This window comes from Lycium barbarum, chromosome 4, assembly GCF_019175385.1.
Source record: "Lycium barbarum isolate Lr01 chromosome 4, ASM1917538v2, whole genome shotgun sequence".
Lineage (NCBI taxonomy): Eukaryota > Viridiplantae > Streptophyta > Magnoliopsida > Solanales > Solanaceae > Lycium > Lycium barbarum.
This window is the reverse complement of record NC_083340.1, coordinates 10,253,059-10,269,733: the sequence shown is the minus strand read 5'-3', so window position 1 is coordinate 10,269,733 and position 16,675 is coordinate 10,253,059. Positions and strand designations below refer to the sequence as shown.

The 16,675-nt window shown below is 35.5% G+C and overlaps 2 protein-coding genes and 1 non-coding gene across 3 annotated transcripts; 1 reads left to right on the top strand and 2 right to left on the bottom strand.

Moving 5' to 3' along the window:
- The first annotated feature begins 119 nt into the window (after nt 1–119).
- On the top strand, nt 120–2,526 carry LOC132635162 (probable polyamine transporter At1g31830). Its single transcript, XM_060351432.1, has 2 exons — nt 120–284; nt 669–2,526. Exon 2 carries the CDS (start codon nt 710–712, stop codon nt 2,114–2,116), a length of 1,407 nt encoding a protein of 468 aa, XP_060207415.1. The 5' UTR covers nt 120–284; nt 669–709; the 3' UTR covers nt 2,117–2,526.
- LOC132637137 (gibberellin 20 oxidase 3-like) lies at nt 2,177–4,137 on the bottom strand. The gene is made up of 3 exons (XM_060354277.1): nt 3,946–4,137; nt 3,130–3,339; nt 2,177–2,305 (listed from the first exon to the last, which is right to left on the bottom strand). The coding sequence occupies exons 1-3, from the start codon at nt 4,135–4,137 to the stop codon at nt 2,177–2,179; spliced, it is 531 nt and encodes a 176-aa protein (XP_060210260.1).
- Nucleotides 4,138–15,199: 11,062 nt separating this feature from the next.
- On the bottom strand, nt 15,200–15,273 carry TRNAV-AAC (transfer RNA valine (anticodon AAC)). The gene has a single exon. It is a non-coding gene; the product is annotated as a tRNA-Val (tRNA).
- Nucleotides 15,274–16,675: the final 1,402 nt, after the last annotated feature.

Genomic DNA, 16,675 nt, shown 5'->3' with positions numbered 1-16,675 from the left:
ATAATACCTATTGCGTACTAAATTAGTGCGCAAAACGTACTTTTGTAACTTTTTTTTGGCTTTTTTTTTGTCCATAAATTCACTTTTTGAGTCATTTAAGTTGGGGACTCCACATAGGTCCCTTAACTAGGGTGAAAATGATAAGCAGACACTTCAACAACCTTCAATTAATGAAATCTATCAGCTAAATGAGTTCCCATCAATCATCAAACCCTTCTGCCTGACGTTAACTTTTATGGACTAAAATGGTGTAATTTCCCAATTGAATTGCCTTTCTTTTTAAGGTTTGTTCTCTTTACCTATTCATCCTTTTCTTTTATTTCTTCATTACACTGCTTGCTCTAGATTTGATTTGTTTTTTTTTTTTTTTTTTTTTAAATTTCTGCTTTAACTAAGATCTGATGCATGGAACAATAGGTAGTGGGATTCTTTTTAACTATTCAAGATTGAATTTTTTTGCTCTTCTATGCTGATGTATAGAAAAATTATGACGACCCATTATGTAATTGATTGTTTTGGTAAATTTAATTGCATTTTGTGCTGACCCATGTTGTGAGTTCTTAAAAATTGCTTCTTTTTTATTTTGTTCTTGTACTTAGCGTGTGTGTGATGATTCTTGTGCTGTGTTGGTTGTTTTATGTAACTTGAAACTTGTTGGCAAAATGCAGAGAATTGAGGGTTTCTTGTGCATAGAGAAACTGCAATTCCAATGGGAAAGTTTGATAGTGCAGAGTACACAGAGATTAACGAGGAGGTTCCATCTCCTAAAGCAAATAATGCTAGGAAAGTTTCAGTCTTGCCTTTAGTTTTCCTCATTTTCTATGAGGTTTCTGGTGGTCCTTTTGGTGTTGAGGACACTGTGCAAGCAGCTGGTCCTCTTCTTGCTCTTTTAGGGTTCTTGGTTTTCCCATTCATATGGAGTCTCCCTGAGGCGCTTATTACAGCTGAAATGGGCACGATGTTCCCTGAAAACGGCGGTTATGTTGTGTGGGTTTCGTCTGCTTTAGGTCCATATTGGGGCTTTCAACAAGGTTGGATGAAATGGCTTAGTGGAGTCATTGACAATGCACTTTACCCCGTTTTGTTCTTAGATTACCTGAAATCAGCCATCCCTGCATTAGGCAGTGGGCTTCCTAGGATTATAGCGGTTTTGGCCCTTACTTTGGTTCTCACTTATATGAATTACAGAGGTTTAACTATTGTAGGAGGGTTTGCTGTTTCGCTTGGTATATTGTCGATCCTTCCTTTTGTGGTTATGGGGCTCATTTCGATTCCCAAATTAAGGCCTTCAAGATGGTTAGTGGTAGATGTAGAAAATGTTGATTGGAACTTGTATCTGAATACTCTTTTCTGGAATCTGAATTATTGGGACTCGATAAGTACTCTTGCTGGAGAAGTACGTAACCCGAAGAAGACTCTGCCTAAGGCTTTGTATTATGCTGTTATTCTAGTTGTTCTGTCCTACTTTTTCCCGTTGTTGATTGGTACTGGAGCTGTTCCTCTTCAACGTGACTTATGGACTGATGGCTATTTCTCTGATATTGGGAAAATACTGGGTGGAGTCTGGCTTAGAGTTTGGATTCAAGGGGCTGCTGCAGCGTCAAATATGGGAATGTTTGTGGCGGAGATGAGCAGCGACTCTTTTCAGTTACTTGGTATGGCAGAGAGGGGGATGCTCCCTGAGTTTTTTGCTAAGAGATCTCCTTACGGAACTCCTTTATTTGGGATCCTCTTCTCAGCTTCTGGTGTGGTTTTACTTTCATGGCTGAGCTTTCAGGAGATAGTAGCTGCAGAAAATTTCTTGTATTGCTTTGGAATGATCTTGGAATTTATAGCATTTGTATTGTTAAGGATAACGTGCCCCCATGCACCACGTCCATTCAAGATACCTGGCGGAACTATTGGAGCCATCCTGTTGTGTATACCTCCAACCATTCTCATATGTGTTGTTTTGGCCTTGTCTTCATTCAAAGTCATGGTTGTAAGCCTTGTCGCCATTGCAATTGGTTTGGTGATGCAACCTTGTCTTAAGCTTATCGAGAAGAAGAGATGGTTGAAGTTCTCTGTTAGTTCTGATCTTCCTGATATTACTACAGATGGACCTTTACTTCATTGATTCCCTAATATATGCTTTATAAGGTACAACTATTCCACTATCACCGGGCTGCCCTTTTAACTAGTCCACTATCGTGACAGCAGTGGCAACTATGTCAAATGCAGAATTATCATGGAATGCACGGAAGCTTCTAATCTTGTAAGCTTTATTTGCCTTGCTCTTGTGCCTAGTTGTGTTAGTACCCAGTAGCTACAGCTTATAGAGCATTAATAGCAGAAGCGGTTTATCGAAGGTTTGGTGATCCTTCTCTCATTAAGGATCTTATAGAGGTAGCTTTTACTTTTATATTCTGTATTTCCCATAACTTATGCCTATATATGTTAGTGTCAAGTAGCATTAGTGATTGTCATTCAGGAATTACTTGTGTAATGCACAATCAGCTAATAAGATTAGTGTTGGTAGAGCTGCAACTGAATCCATATGTTTACAATCGAACCCCTCCCGTATAAGTTTGAAATCAGGATGCTTATTTAACAAGTGGACTGAGCTCCAGTTTATTGAATCTCGTTTATTTAATGAGCCGAGTTTTGACAAGCTCGATTCAACTTGTTTATGGTTAGCAAAATCTTGGCTACCTTAGATCTTTTATGAATCTTTTTGATTTAAGAGGCAAGTTATATTGGTTATTTTGCATGTAATAATTTTTTCCTATTAGAAAACTTGTGGGCATTTAGAACGAGATGAGTGAATTGAGCTCGATATGAACTAAGTTCACCGTTGTGCTCAAGGCAAGTACTTAATCGAACCAAGTTCCAGTTGTAACTCGAGTGTGTTTATTAAACCAGACGAGCTGAGCTCGTATTCTTCTGTCACTTTGCATTTATTCTCTTCGAAGGATGAGAAAAAGATATCAATGAGTACCAAGAAGTCTTTTTGGATTCAAGGTTGAAGCCTCAGGCAAATTATTGGCTATCTTGCTACCAATCACGACTAGAGATTTGAAAATGATGATGGATTCTCAAGTTTCAACTCGAAATAAGAAATTTATTGATGGCAACAGCTTTGCCCCTAACCCTCCTGGTAGTTAAAAGAAGGTGTCGCAGTTCAGCCCACGTAAAAGGTACATATTTTCTTGGATTAGAAACTGGATCAATAAGCTGATGTAGGCATTCAATTGTTGCACTGCTTGTTGGATTCATGAAATATGCCACTGATAGCTTCTGATTCTCCTTATTCACCACTACCCTGTGTATCACGTTCTTTAACCTTCCATTTGTCCAAGCCTGCTAGAAATATAAGGTTCAATGATTAATCGAAAATACAAAAACATGTGCATTTAGTATCATGGAAGTCATTTTTCATGAAAATAATTTTCGTGAAATGTTTTCCGTGAACAATGTTTTTCTGAAAAGTTGTTTCCTAGTGTTTGGTTGTGAGTTGAAATAGTATCACGGAAGTCATTAATAACAATTTTAGACATCATATATTGTTTTGATGAAATTTTTGAGCTCCAAAGATGGATAATAACTAAATGGTGGTTGGAGCAAGTTATATGACATTAAAAGTTGGCATAGTTGTAAGGAAATTGACTTCCGTTCATAAGCACGAAATCATTTTCTCTCCGTTGATAGAAACCGTTTCTCCTGGAGAACATGTTCTAGTAACCTAACATTATCAAATAACTTCCTCGTGAAAAACATTTTCTTGATAAATGATTTCCGTCATTCAAAAGTGCAGCCTGATCATGTACTAGTAGTAATTATGTTTTGTGTCTTTTTGAGTCTTTGAGTAGAGGAGAGGGAATGATCTCAAGGATGTCACCTATATTGATGACAAATGAATTAGAAAGTGGCCTAAACTCCAATCCATTGTTTGTCATCCTTGAGCACTTGAAGGCCACCAACAAGGTCTTGACACAATATGGTTAATGTTTGGGGGTCTGAATGGATCCCTGTTCCTACTATCTCCGGGAGAGGCCAAGGAGGATACCTGCTTATTCTGAAAATAGTAGCCTCCTTTTCTTCAAAATTCTTGCTGAAGAAGTCATCTTCAAGTCCTAATCCACGAGCCAGCATCTCCATTTATACTCCTTCCCAGCTTGTCCATTTCTTTCATGTACTCTATCATCACATTGCTGAATAATTTATCATAGTCAAAACCAGCAAAATCAGAATTTTGGTTAAGAATAGTTAAGTAAATTAAAGTATACCTTCTCAAATAACTTAAGCTTAGATGAACTGGTCACACAATTTAATATGGTATTCATTAGAGTCGAGGTACTTAGTTCAAATCTCAAATCTCAATACCACCCTTCTTCAAAACGAATTTCCATTGCTTAGCCAGGGTCGGATGCAACCCTTTGTTTTGTTACCGTGACCAGTAATAGGTTTGCTGTTACAGAATTCCATGCTACGCAATGAACCCAGTTACCATCAAGACTCTCTGGTTCCTTTTATCACCCCAAATGATGCACACTACTTTAAAAAAAGTGCCACGACTAATGTGCCAGACCACCTATCCAATTGAAGGCTCATCCAAACCCATAGTTTTCGACTAGACTTGGGGAGTTGATATATATATGTGTGCTAAAACTTCAACAAATACTAGATCTAAACTCATAATTTATGAAGTACAATAAGTCCAGGTTTAACCTTAAAACTCGATTGCATCCAGTTTAAATCCAAGGTCCGCCTCTGTGCTTATAAACTAGGCTCGCACACTAAGGGACTTGTTGAGGATATAAGTTGTTGAATGTGTACCTAAATGTCTGGTATTGGTCACCATAGACCTTTTTGGCGAATTGGACAACCATTTCAAGTGACTGAAGCAGCTGCAAAACTCGATTGCATCCAGTTTAAATCCAAGGTCCGCCTCTGTGCTTATAAACTAGGCTCGCACACTAAGGGACTTGTTGAGGATATAAGTTGTTGAATGTGTACCTAAATGTCTGGTATTGGTCACCATAGACCTTTTTGGCGAATTGGACAACCATTTCAAGTGACTGAAGCAGCTGCAAAATTTCAGCCCAGGGCAAGTTCTGCTCATACTCGGATTTGAGGCGTAATTCCCCAAAGGCAAGCTTGATATTTTGCCACCTTTGAGCTTTTGTTCCCCGGGGGAAGTTCAAAAAGCTCGTGCAAGCGATTGGTAAAATTCTTAACAATCTCACTAGGTACCCCATGATCTATAAGCTTAAAGAGTCCCATTTTTCGCTTGCTTTCACCATATCTTGGCATACATTTTCACGAAGTTCTTGTTTATTGTCCCAAATACAATTATTGAGATTGATCAGTGGGATATCGTTAATTACATCTCCGAAATCGTCGTGCTTTAGTGCAGGCCATTCTTCCTCGGACCATATGGATTTTTTTACTTGCATTTTGTTGCCATGATTCATTGAAAGTATCTCAACATGCTCTTCTTCAATTCCAGGTGCCGGTGCCATTGTTAGACTGTTGAGATTTGTGACTTAACGTGCTTTGTCTCTCTCTGTATATACAATCCCTATTGCCCCAGTTCTTCTTAAATCTCTATTTAAGAAAGGAAAAACGGTACTATCTCTTGCCTAGCCGAGGCCTTTGTTTTTATGTTGTTGCCACCAATGTACCAATGGAAAGATTCCAATAATTCTTTGGCACCAAGTTCATTTGGGATACATTCATTAATCAAGAAATGTAAATAATTCATGTTTAAGCAAACAAACACTCTAGGAATCTCAATACAAGAATGAAACTGAACACTGATCTTGAAAATCTAGAATATCAAGAGTACAACTGTAAAAGAGAAAAAAGAGACTAGCATTAATGCATGACCTAGTTAATGACTAGCTAAGAAATCTTATCTAAATTTGAAGTACTTGGCATAAATATGGGAACTACAGTGCTTTGTCTATGCAATTCAATTAGCAGTCTTTGTCCTGTTGATGAGATGCTTCAACATTCAAGTCAAAGGGTCTTGGCTCTTCACATTTCTTTGCGGAACTCCGTGTCTCTCTGGCTGCAACAACAAGCTAGAATCAGGCCTCAGTTTCAAATTAGTCGGGGTCGGTTATATGAATCCTTAATATCTGTTCCGCTCCATTAAATCAAGATTAGGCATAGAACTTTTTTTCTTTTCATTTTTTATTAGGATGGAGGAGGATTGGTTATGAGTAAAAATACCTCGAGAATTAGCTCGATATGTCCTTGCCAAAGCAGATGGAAGGAGGTCTTTTTCCAATCTCTTTGAATCATGGAACATCAATGTATTGTGCAATATTATTTCTTTTGGTATTGGGGACTTGATGAGATGAAAACAATAATTTTCTATCCAGGTCCCTATACGCTCTGTTACTGATGGAATCACCAGTTTTTCTACCTTTAGATAGCAAAGAGCCTGCAACAAATAGGATCATACTTATAAGGATTAACAAAATAATTTAACTTTTATACACTAAGACTAGTTAACTGCTACAATAGGTTAAAATATAATGGTAGTGTAAAACTGAGATAACGTTCTTACCGATTCAATGTAAACCATTAACTTTCTGCACATTCCTTTTCTCCTATATTCCTTATTTGTTGCGATGAAGGGCATTTCAGCAAGCTTTGTTCCGTGAATCCTTCAAATATAAACTAGATTGTAAGAACTAAAAAAACAAACTTATGATAATTTGATGCTGAAGCTGGTTTAGGAGAGAAATATATACCTTATGGTTGCTGCAGAAATGATCTCTTCATCCTTTTCTAAAATAGCAGTGAAAAAGCCCCTGAAATTCACCCTGTTGAAATTTGACCTGCAAGAAGTTTTCATTAGGACATAAAGAGAGTTCACTTATTGATCTTTGGGCAATATATGATGAGAGATTTTAGATTACTGTTACCATTATCACAAAAAAAAGATGAGAGATTGTAGATTACCCACAGTTGTAGACCACACTTTTGATGACATCAATTCTAGTATGCCTGTCTATAATTTGCTCGAAACAATCTTCCATAAGTCTTCGTGCTACGACTAGCTTGGAGTGGCACATAGTTCTCTGATAATGGTCTTCTATATTAATGCCACAGCCATCATCTGTGTTCTGAAGAAGTGTCCATTTGTAGCTTCTATCGAGCTCGTGTTCAACACCAAGAATGCCTCTCTCCAGTTTATCATAGATCTTCACAAGAATAATTCAATTCAAAAGCATCTTAGTTATCATTAGTAGCTAATAAGCCTAGAAGTCCTTTATAAGTACAGCGCCCATGTGTATTTGACTATTTGGAAGCCTAGTGCAGAGACAATAATGTCATGTGATTTCCTCCCATCTGCCTAAGCCTTAGAGGACAAAGTCATCCAGTATCTGTGCTGGTGGGAGATAGCAGTTGCCCGGAGGAGTAGTCAAGATACACACAAACTGACTTAGACACCACAGTTATAGAAAATAGAAGCGGTTTTCAACAGTACAACTCTTTTCACTTTGCTACAAAGAATGAAACATCAAAATTAACTACTTTAGGATATTGAGTGTGTTACCTCATTGCAGATATGGTCACAGAATGTGCGTTGTGGGGTGTTATTAATGTCTATGCTGACTGGTTCTCTGGCTAAATGGCACTCCCAGTGATCTGTATAACAGGTAAAAAATGTACTATTTTTAGTTGCACTTCACAGAGGACAAGAAACTCAGAAAGGGTACAGACAGGAACCAGGAAAAAACCTGTCTTTACTTACATTTTTTCTCACATAGAGGACATTTGAGCAAATAATCATTTTTATAAGCAGGCTCCCCACAGAATTTGCAAACACAATATGAGCAATACCATGATCCAGTAGGAACCTCCTGCAATTCAGAAACTCCACAATTTATCAGTGTCAATATGATTTAACCTAATTAAACATAACTATGTAGTAAAGGGGAGACTTGTCGCGATGGTAATAGTTGTGGTGTTACCACAAGGTCACAGGCTGGGGTGTAGCCACCTTGAAGCAATGGGGTTTAGATGATACCCCTTGCTAAGGAAACAATAGTTGTGGTGTAGCCACCTTGAAGCAATGGGGTTTAGATGATACCCCTTGCTAATTATTTTACTTATTATACATGTATGTTACAAGCCTAATAAATATAAGGGTTGAATTCCTTTTACTTGAAACAGAAGCTTGATCTAGCCTATTTATATAAAAGTTGAATTCCCTTCATAAAAATTGTAGCTTCACCACTAGTCACAGAGTGTCAAGCTGTGGAAACAAATGCAAGGTAAGACCACATATAGAGGTCCAATATTAGCATGAGTTTAGTGCACGAGGCTGCTGTTTAAAGACAACTATATAGTGAGAGAGTTTGTTTTATCACCTTCATTCCCAAGCACTTTTCATGATGGTAAGTGGAGCTGCATTTGTCACAACACATAAGATCCCCTCCATCAGCACAAATCATGCAAGCATCATCATACGAGTCACTAGCATCATCCTTGGTTTCAATTAAGTTAAATCGACGAAAATTACGTTCTTCTGGTAGATCCCAAGCTTGAATCATTAAAGACAGAAGAGAAGAACATGTTTCAGCAATGAAGATTTTCTCACAATGTTTGCTAGATTCTCCTCCGGCATGATTATAGAATTCTGCTGCTGTGAAAACTTTATAGCAACAGGAACAAAGTATGCCTTCCTTTTTTATTTTCCCCCCTTTTTTTCCTGTCTCCCCTTCTTCCATGACAATAACTTCTGCATTTTCTTGAATTACGTCGCAATCTATAAGCCATGAAAGTATTGTTGCTTTCCTCTGTGTTTGGCCATTTTCTTTCCTTTTTCTACCTTGTTCTGCTCTTTTTCTCCTATCCCTTGTTATTTTCTTCTTACTTAAAACAGCAGAATCTTGATTATCCTCTGATGAAGATGGTTCATCTTTAACCATTTCCAGTTTTGCATGTTGCTCTTTCTTCGAAGGGCGATTTCGTTTCCTGCTGGTCCCCATTGAAGAGGTTTCAAGTTTTGTGTCATCTTCAGTGAGATAGCCTTTTATGGGCTTAGCCAAAAACTCTTTTTTTGCCTTTTTCACTGGTAATTTTGCACCATAATGTAAGTCATTCATGCTGTGTGAAGATTCTGAACTCCAAGAACTAGAGCTGCTTCTCTGTTTTTTCTGTTTTCTTGATCTTCCAGCCATTTTTTCAATCATAAAAGTTGTTCTTTTGACCTTTTTTTTTGTTCCTCTTCTTCCTCCTAGCTTTTGACGTAGAAACAAATGGAGATACCTCATAAATCTAACATTTGTATGCAAAATTTTCCAGAATAAGAAATGCATGCATGAAACATAATAAATGATGATTTGTTACTCTTTTCACAATGATTCTGGTTTTTTTAATGCAATTGATTAATTATAATTTTTGGAATGGTAACTGAAGAGGTAGAAAGAGAGAGTAGCTTTCCTTCTCAAATGACATCATTATTAGTGTCAGCTGGTTAATCAAAATTTTGCAAAATTGGCATACGATGTTTAAATTTTTCAATTTTGGTATATTCTAATTTCTAAAATTCATTAAAGTATGGAAAAACATCTTTCAGCATTAAATTTGTTACTTTTGGGTACTCTAATTTTGATTCATTTCGTTGCCTTTGATTTACTTGGTACCTTACAATTGAATGTTGCCTGAGTTTTGAGTGTGAATTTATCCACACAAGGTATTTGAACCAAGTCATACTAATTTAACGCGATTAAGTCATCATTAAAGTGTAAAGGCGTACTGATCAACTATATTTGGTAATAATATCCGCACACGGTATTTGAACCAAGTCATACTAATTTACCGTGGTTAAGTCATAATTAAGGTGTAAAAGCGTACCCATTAACTATAGAGAAAAGACATCATGTAACCCCTGAACTTGACACGAAAACTCACTTTAGCAACTAAACGTAAGTTGTATTTATATACCCCCCTTAATAACTTTCATTTCAATTATTTTCCACCCCAAATGCTGACGTGGCAAAAAAAAAACAAAAAAATAATAATTAAGAGAGTGAAAAACAAAAAAAGTGAACCCGCTCTATATATATATATATATATATATATATATATATATATAATTAAAAAATAAAATAAACATTATACAATTAAAAAATAAAATAAAAATAAAAACCATCTTCTTCACAATCCCCCTCCCACTCCACAGCCCCACCCACCATCTTCTTCCCACTCCACAGCCACCCCCCCCGCCACAGCCCCGCCCCCAGCTGCTTCTTCTTCTTCTTCTTCTTCTCACCCACCATCTTCTTCCCACTCCACAGCCCCGCCCCCTCCCCCCGCCACAGCCCCGCCCCCAGCTGCTTCTTCTTCTTCACAACCCCCCACCCCACCCCGCAGCCCCGCCCCCACCACCTTCCTCCATCTTCTTCTTCTTCGCAAATCCCTCTTTCTCTCTGTGTTCTCATCATTCTTTTCTTTACATTTTCACCATTTTTTGGTTTCTTGATTTTGATTTTGATTTTCTTTCAAAAATAAAGTTATGGAATAATGGTTATGGAAGAAATGGGTTTGCTAATAATAATACTAATAATGGCCAACAATAACAACCAAAACAACTAATTTGGACGAATTTAAGTGTAAGTGGGACTAATTTGAGAAGGAGTTGGATGAAATTTGTTGGAGGAGATGATGGTGGTGGTTGTGGATTTGGGTTAAAGATGGTGGTGGTGATTTTTTTTTGGACTGATAATAATATGATTTTTTTTTTGCGGTGGTGGTGGCGGTGGGGGTAGCAGCGGTGTAGTGGTTGCTAAAAGTAGGGTGAGGATGAGGAGAAAGAAAAAGAAAGAGAAAGAGAAAAAATAATAAAAGAAAAACAAAAAATGAAGTGTTGGTAATTTTGACATGGCAATGATGTGGCAACGACGTGGCAATGATGTGACAATGACATGGCGCGAGTGTAATACACCTCACATTGTGAGAGTGGTATTATTTTTTTAGGGTGGAAAATAATTGAAATGAAAGTTGTTAAGGGAGGTATATAAATACAACTTAAGTTTAATTGTTAAAGTGAGTTTTCGTGTCAAATTCAAGGGTTAAATGATGTCTTTTCTCTTAACTATATTTAGTAATAAGGTCCCCACACGGTATTTGAACCAAGTCAAACTAATTTATCATGGTTAAGTCATAATTAAGATGTAAAGGTGTACCGATTAACTATATTTAGTATCACCGCATTTAAACCAGGTCATACTAATTTTACCGTGGATAAGTCATAAATTACTGTGAAAAGGTGTACCGGTTAACTATAATTTAGTAATAAGAGCGTATGCGAGGTTGTGTGATGTATTCGTTAGGTCATTTACCCTAGTTCTATAATAAAGTTTGATTTAGGCCCATTAATGATCCAATTTCCATAAAGTCCCAGATATTTGGAAGAATATGATTAATAAAATTATTCTGTTAAGTCCTTACAACTTCAAAGAATTCATTTTCATTTATCTATGCATATTCTAAACTTCAATGTTATGTTTTCTTTATCAAACTATTTTTTACTTATTATTTTAGTAATACGTCTCACTTACTATTGGTATGGTGTTTAAGCCACATTAACATTTTAAATTTCATGTTTAGACGAAAGGAGTACATTTTTTTGTTTTTTGTTTTTTGCTTTTTTAATATGTGAAAACGTACTGATAACTGACCTAATTGTTTTAAATTTATACATTGCTAGCTTTCGAACTTCACCTATTGTTTGTAAAAGAAAATAAATATTTGTGCATCAAAACAAATTATGAAATACATAGTCACGAAATAGTTAAGCATGCCTGATATGTTAATTGATGGATCTTCTTTCTTTTATGATTTTCCTTTTTCTCTTATCTAAGTCGGTCAAATGCATGATAGAGTTTAGGTCAACGTATTAAACTACATTTAGCTTTCTAAGATCTTTCTTGTTTTATTTCTAAAAGCTTATTCCTTAATTTGTTATTTTTATCTCAATTTTGGGGAACTATAAAAGATTTGGTTAGAAAGATATGTTGTGAAACAAATTTGTAGAATCAAACTAAAAGAGATCAAATTATGGGATTAGGTATAACATAACTGAGGTAAACTTGTATAGTTTGAATTTGCTTAATAAGATTACAAATTTTGTGGATATTGTAATTAGAATTTCTTTGCATCTAATAAAACTGAAAACCAACGAGCACATATTCCAAGCTACTTTAAATTGACAAGAGGGGTTGTTCAAATGGTAAGCACCCTCCGTCTCTAATCTAAAGGTTGTGAATTCCAGTTATCAAGGGAGCAAAAAGGAAAAGCTCCTGGGGTCACAGGTAAAATAAAAGCTACTTTAAATTTGTTTGAAGGAAAAGATAGATACTCAATCAAAATATAAACTTGGTAAGTTGCATTTCAGAAATGTAATGTTAATAGAACTATTTGAGAAGTGATTTTTTTTTCTATCTGGTCAACCGTTGAAAGATGGACATTTTACCTGACTTAATTCGAAATTTTATTATAAATTGTGAGGATTCCAATTACAGTATGAAAACAACTACTCATATTTTACAAGTATGAAACTCTAGCATCATTTGCATCGCAACAACTAAACATTGGATTTTGCTCAACCTTAAATTTAACTCAAGAAGTAAGAACACAATTTTTCCCCCTAAAAAATAGAACAAAAACTCAAAAAGTAACCATGGTTTGATTTGAGTCGGTTATTTCCTATAATAAACCATACCACCATATTACATTAGTTTGATGAAACAAAAGTTCTATTTCCTGACCCAACCTAATAGCCTATATCTTTAACCTTGTGGGACATCGTCGGCTTTTTTGGGGTGGGAATGAGCTATAGGTGCACCTTAAGTTGAGGACCATAGAAGTTGAAAATAGCTCACTTGAGGTAATTATTTTGTAAAATTGTAATCTTGTGCAGTGAAACATTCAGCAACTTTGAAAATGGTCTAGCAGAAATATTGACCAAAATTTTTAAAGCTCATTTTAAAAAATTAAGGCTGTTTAACTTCCAAGTATCTAGTAGATATCTGAAAATTTATTATTCTGCCTACTCATTGAAGTTAACACTTAGTGCCTTGATTCTTTAAATTCAAATGACTCAATATCATGTCAAGTTAACTAGTTTTAAAGAGTTCTAGTGTCCAACATAGATCCAAGAACTTCACATCAGTTTTTGGAGATATAACAACAAATATGATATATACTTGAGCTAGATGTACATCTTTGCAAATTGCAATATACAACTTTTTGTGACGTTTAAGTTAAAATGAAGTTATGTTGAATGTGCACTTCTAAAGTTGTTCATTTATGAGTGTTTAAGCTGTAGTTGGCAAAAGAAAGATATGGTAATTTATATTTTGATCTACTTCAGGATTAAAAGGGCACTCTTTACCTGTAGGATTGAGTGAACACTTTAGATAATCATTTTACACATTTATCAAGTCTTTAATTTGTTATATTTTTATGAAACCATTATAAATAATATAAAGCAATTAAATCTGCTTCTTTGTTTTAGCTGTTAAGAGATGCTGTGACAATATCTGGACAGGACCATCTTAATTTCAAGTCTCTTTATCATACAATTATGACAGAATATCTAAAGATCCTTCTAAACTTAGCAAGCTTTATTCAATTTTTCCTTAAATTATGTATGGTCCTAATTATCCCTCCTCCCGGGCGGAGCTATAGCCTCCGAAGGGGGTCATTCGAACACTCTTTGTCGGAAAATTATACCGTGTATATAGGTCAAATATTATATACATGATAGTTTGAACACCCTTAGCACAAATATGAGTTACAGCCCAATAGTGTGTTCATAATGCGGGTCCTATTCTCATATAGGTTGTTCGTGCGCTCTTTTGTGGACCATTTTGTTTGTAGTGGAGAAACTGTTAAAAACCAACCAAATGTGGTGGCTTCTATTCCTCTCTTTTTTTACAATTAATAAACTAAAAGTTTCTTAATAAAGGAGTAACTCTTAAAACTTTAAAATTGTGTAAAAACAAAAAAATAATCTTAAAAATAATTTTTTGATTAAATGTATTAAGTAAATCCTAAACCTTAAAAGTCAAGTTGTAGAAAAATTTCTTTACCAAAAAGCTCTAAACCCTCTCGACTCTCTCCCTTTTTTGGTGCTAGGCTTCAAGAGTTTTACTTTTCGGCCATGATTGTGGTAAATTACTTAAATCTAAGATTTATTAGTAGAATTGTTTTGTTGTCTTTTTAAGTTAGTTTTGATTTATAAAATTGTAGTTGTATTAAAGTATTTGTATGGTTTAGCTAAATATTGCAATGTTTGATTTAAAATTTTCAATGCACACATCAAACACAAAAGAATTATATCGACTTCTTTAAATTTTGAACACCCTTGACGATATTTCTAGCTATGTCACTACCCACAATCCTCCCCCCCCCCCCCCCCCCTCCTCCCCCAACCTTTCTATAATTCAAGTGATTTTAGATGACGCTTGACGCGGGAGAATGTAAAATAACATCCACATCATATTAACTGATGTGGAAAAAAATCTGAAATAGTTATATTTTGTCATTCCAACGGCTATTTTCTTAAAATACAACATAATTTTTTTGTTCTTTTATCATTTTTCTTTTGAGAGGATAACGATTATAGAAAATTAAGTATAAGAAAGTAATTAGAACCAATTATTATTTGAGGGGTAACAATTATAAAAGAGTAATTAGGATCAAGTATTAAAATTTCAGAGGAATCCGAATAAAACACGTCAAATTTAGAGGGTCTGTAGCTATTCTGCCTACAATCTTTGCTCAATGCAAAGAAGGATGATAAGTAAAACTCTAGCTACTAAAGAAGTTCAACCTCGCCATATTACATTGATAATGAATGTCTCTTGTAATTGCAGTTTCCTTTCTGTTGTCATACTTAGCAAGACCGAGAACTACAAGTTTAGCCAATGAAATGTCTCCTGTAAGGACTTTTGAAGGAACCATATTTTATTTATTTATATGTATAAAATGAGTGGGAGGGTAATACCTACGTAATATTTCCTTTATTATTATTGCATCCATCATAATCGTCAATCCATATAGTAATTCACTACATAAACAAAGGGGTCCTTTTTGACAATGAAAGTGTTGATTAAAATGAAAAATGTCTGCATAATGTATGACGTGGAACCATTCAACCAATGAGAAATGAGGATAAAAATGCCAAAAATGGCTTCGCCCGGACTCGAACCGGAGACCTTCAGTGTGTTAGACTGACGTGATAACCAACTACACCACGAAACCTGTTGGTCCTTACTCCATTTTAGTAATTTTATTACTAAATGTTTGATCTGTGAAGTGATTTTAGGATTAAAAAAAAGAGAGAAAAGGTTTCACTTTGTTGTTAACTCCATTTCAATCATGAAAGTTCCAATCAAAACGAATTCAACCAAAGTAAGGGTTTGAAAGAGATGATTTATTTTTTAATATGACACTTTTTAAAAAAACGTTCCATATGTTTGACGCATTTTCCCTAATAGCCATCTTGATCAATTTAACACATTTGCATTTCTTTTCTCAAGCCAAAAATAGTATATATTTCAGTCCCCCCTTCACTTATCCAGTATCCTAAAAGCAAAAGTTTACTTATACTACATTTTATTGAAAGAGAATTAATTATGTTTTTAAATCTTACCTTTATTATTAAGTAATTATTTCCTAAACTTTATCATTAAGAGTAATAATATTTATGGGTACCCTAACATTAATTGAGATTTATTATTGTTAATAATAATAATAATGATGATGATGTAAACCACTGGGGTCTTATGTCCAGGATGGTTGTTTACCTCTTTTCTTTGTTTTCTTGAGCTGTAAATACTCACTTGGGTTAAATAAAATTTTTTATTTACCCAAAAAAATAATAATAATTTAATAATGACAATTTAGTAATAATAAAACCTTAAGAAAGAGTGCAAAAATATATATGCATGGGACAAGTAAAAAGGGATCAGAGGAAGTATATCGTGTATGTAAAATGTAAGAGAAATTATGTAAATCTGTAATCTTGTGCTGTGAAACATTCACCAAATTTGAAAATGGTCTAACTGAAACATTCACCATTTGACCATCTTCAAAGCTCACTGTAAAAAACGGAAGGCTTTTAAGTATTTAGTTCTGCGTGCTCACAGCAGTTTAACACTTGGGAACTTCAACTTTGTCTTAATGAGTTCCAGTATCCGACATAGTAGCAAGGACTTCACATCAGTTTCTGGAGATGCATTAACACATATTTATATATGCTACAGTGGATGCAAGTGTTATTCCAAAAGGATTGGTGTAAGGCATCTGTAGGTGGCTTTTTAAGTCCGCCGTCAAATTCCAAGGCTCAACCCTGAATAGGCGGTGAGAACTACGTACCAAGTTGGAGTGCAGTAGGGACAGAGGGAATTTCTAGTGGAGCAGTGAAATGCGTAAAGATTGGAAATAACACTAACGACGAAGCACTCTGCTGGCCGATATTGACATTGAGAAACCAAAGCCAAGGTAGCAAAGGAGATTAGATCCCCCAGTATTCCTAGCCGTTGGATGCTATCCTCCCCAGAACCCACCTGGTGGGACTATATAGGGTATGTTATTGTTGTTGTTGGTTGTTGTAGTATTGCTAGCCATTGGATGCTAGGCGTTGTACGTGTTGACCCGTGCA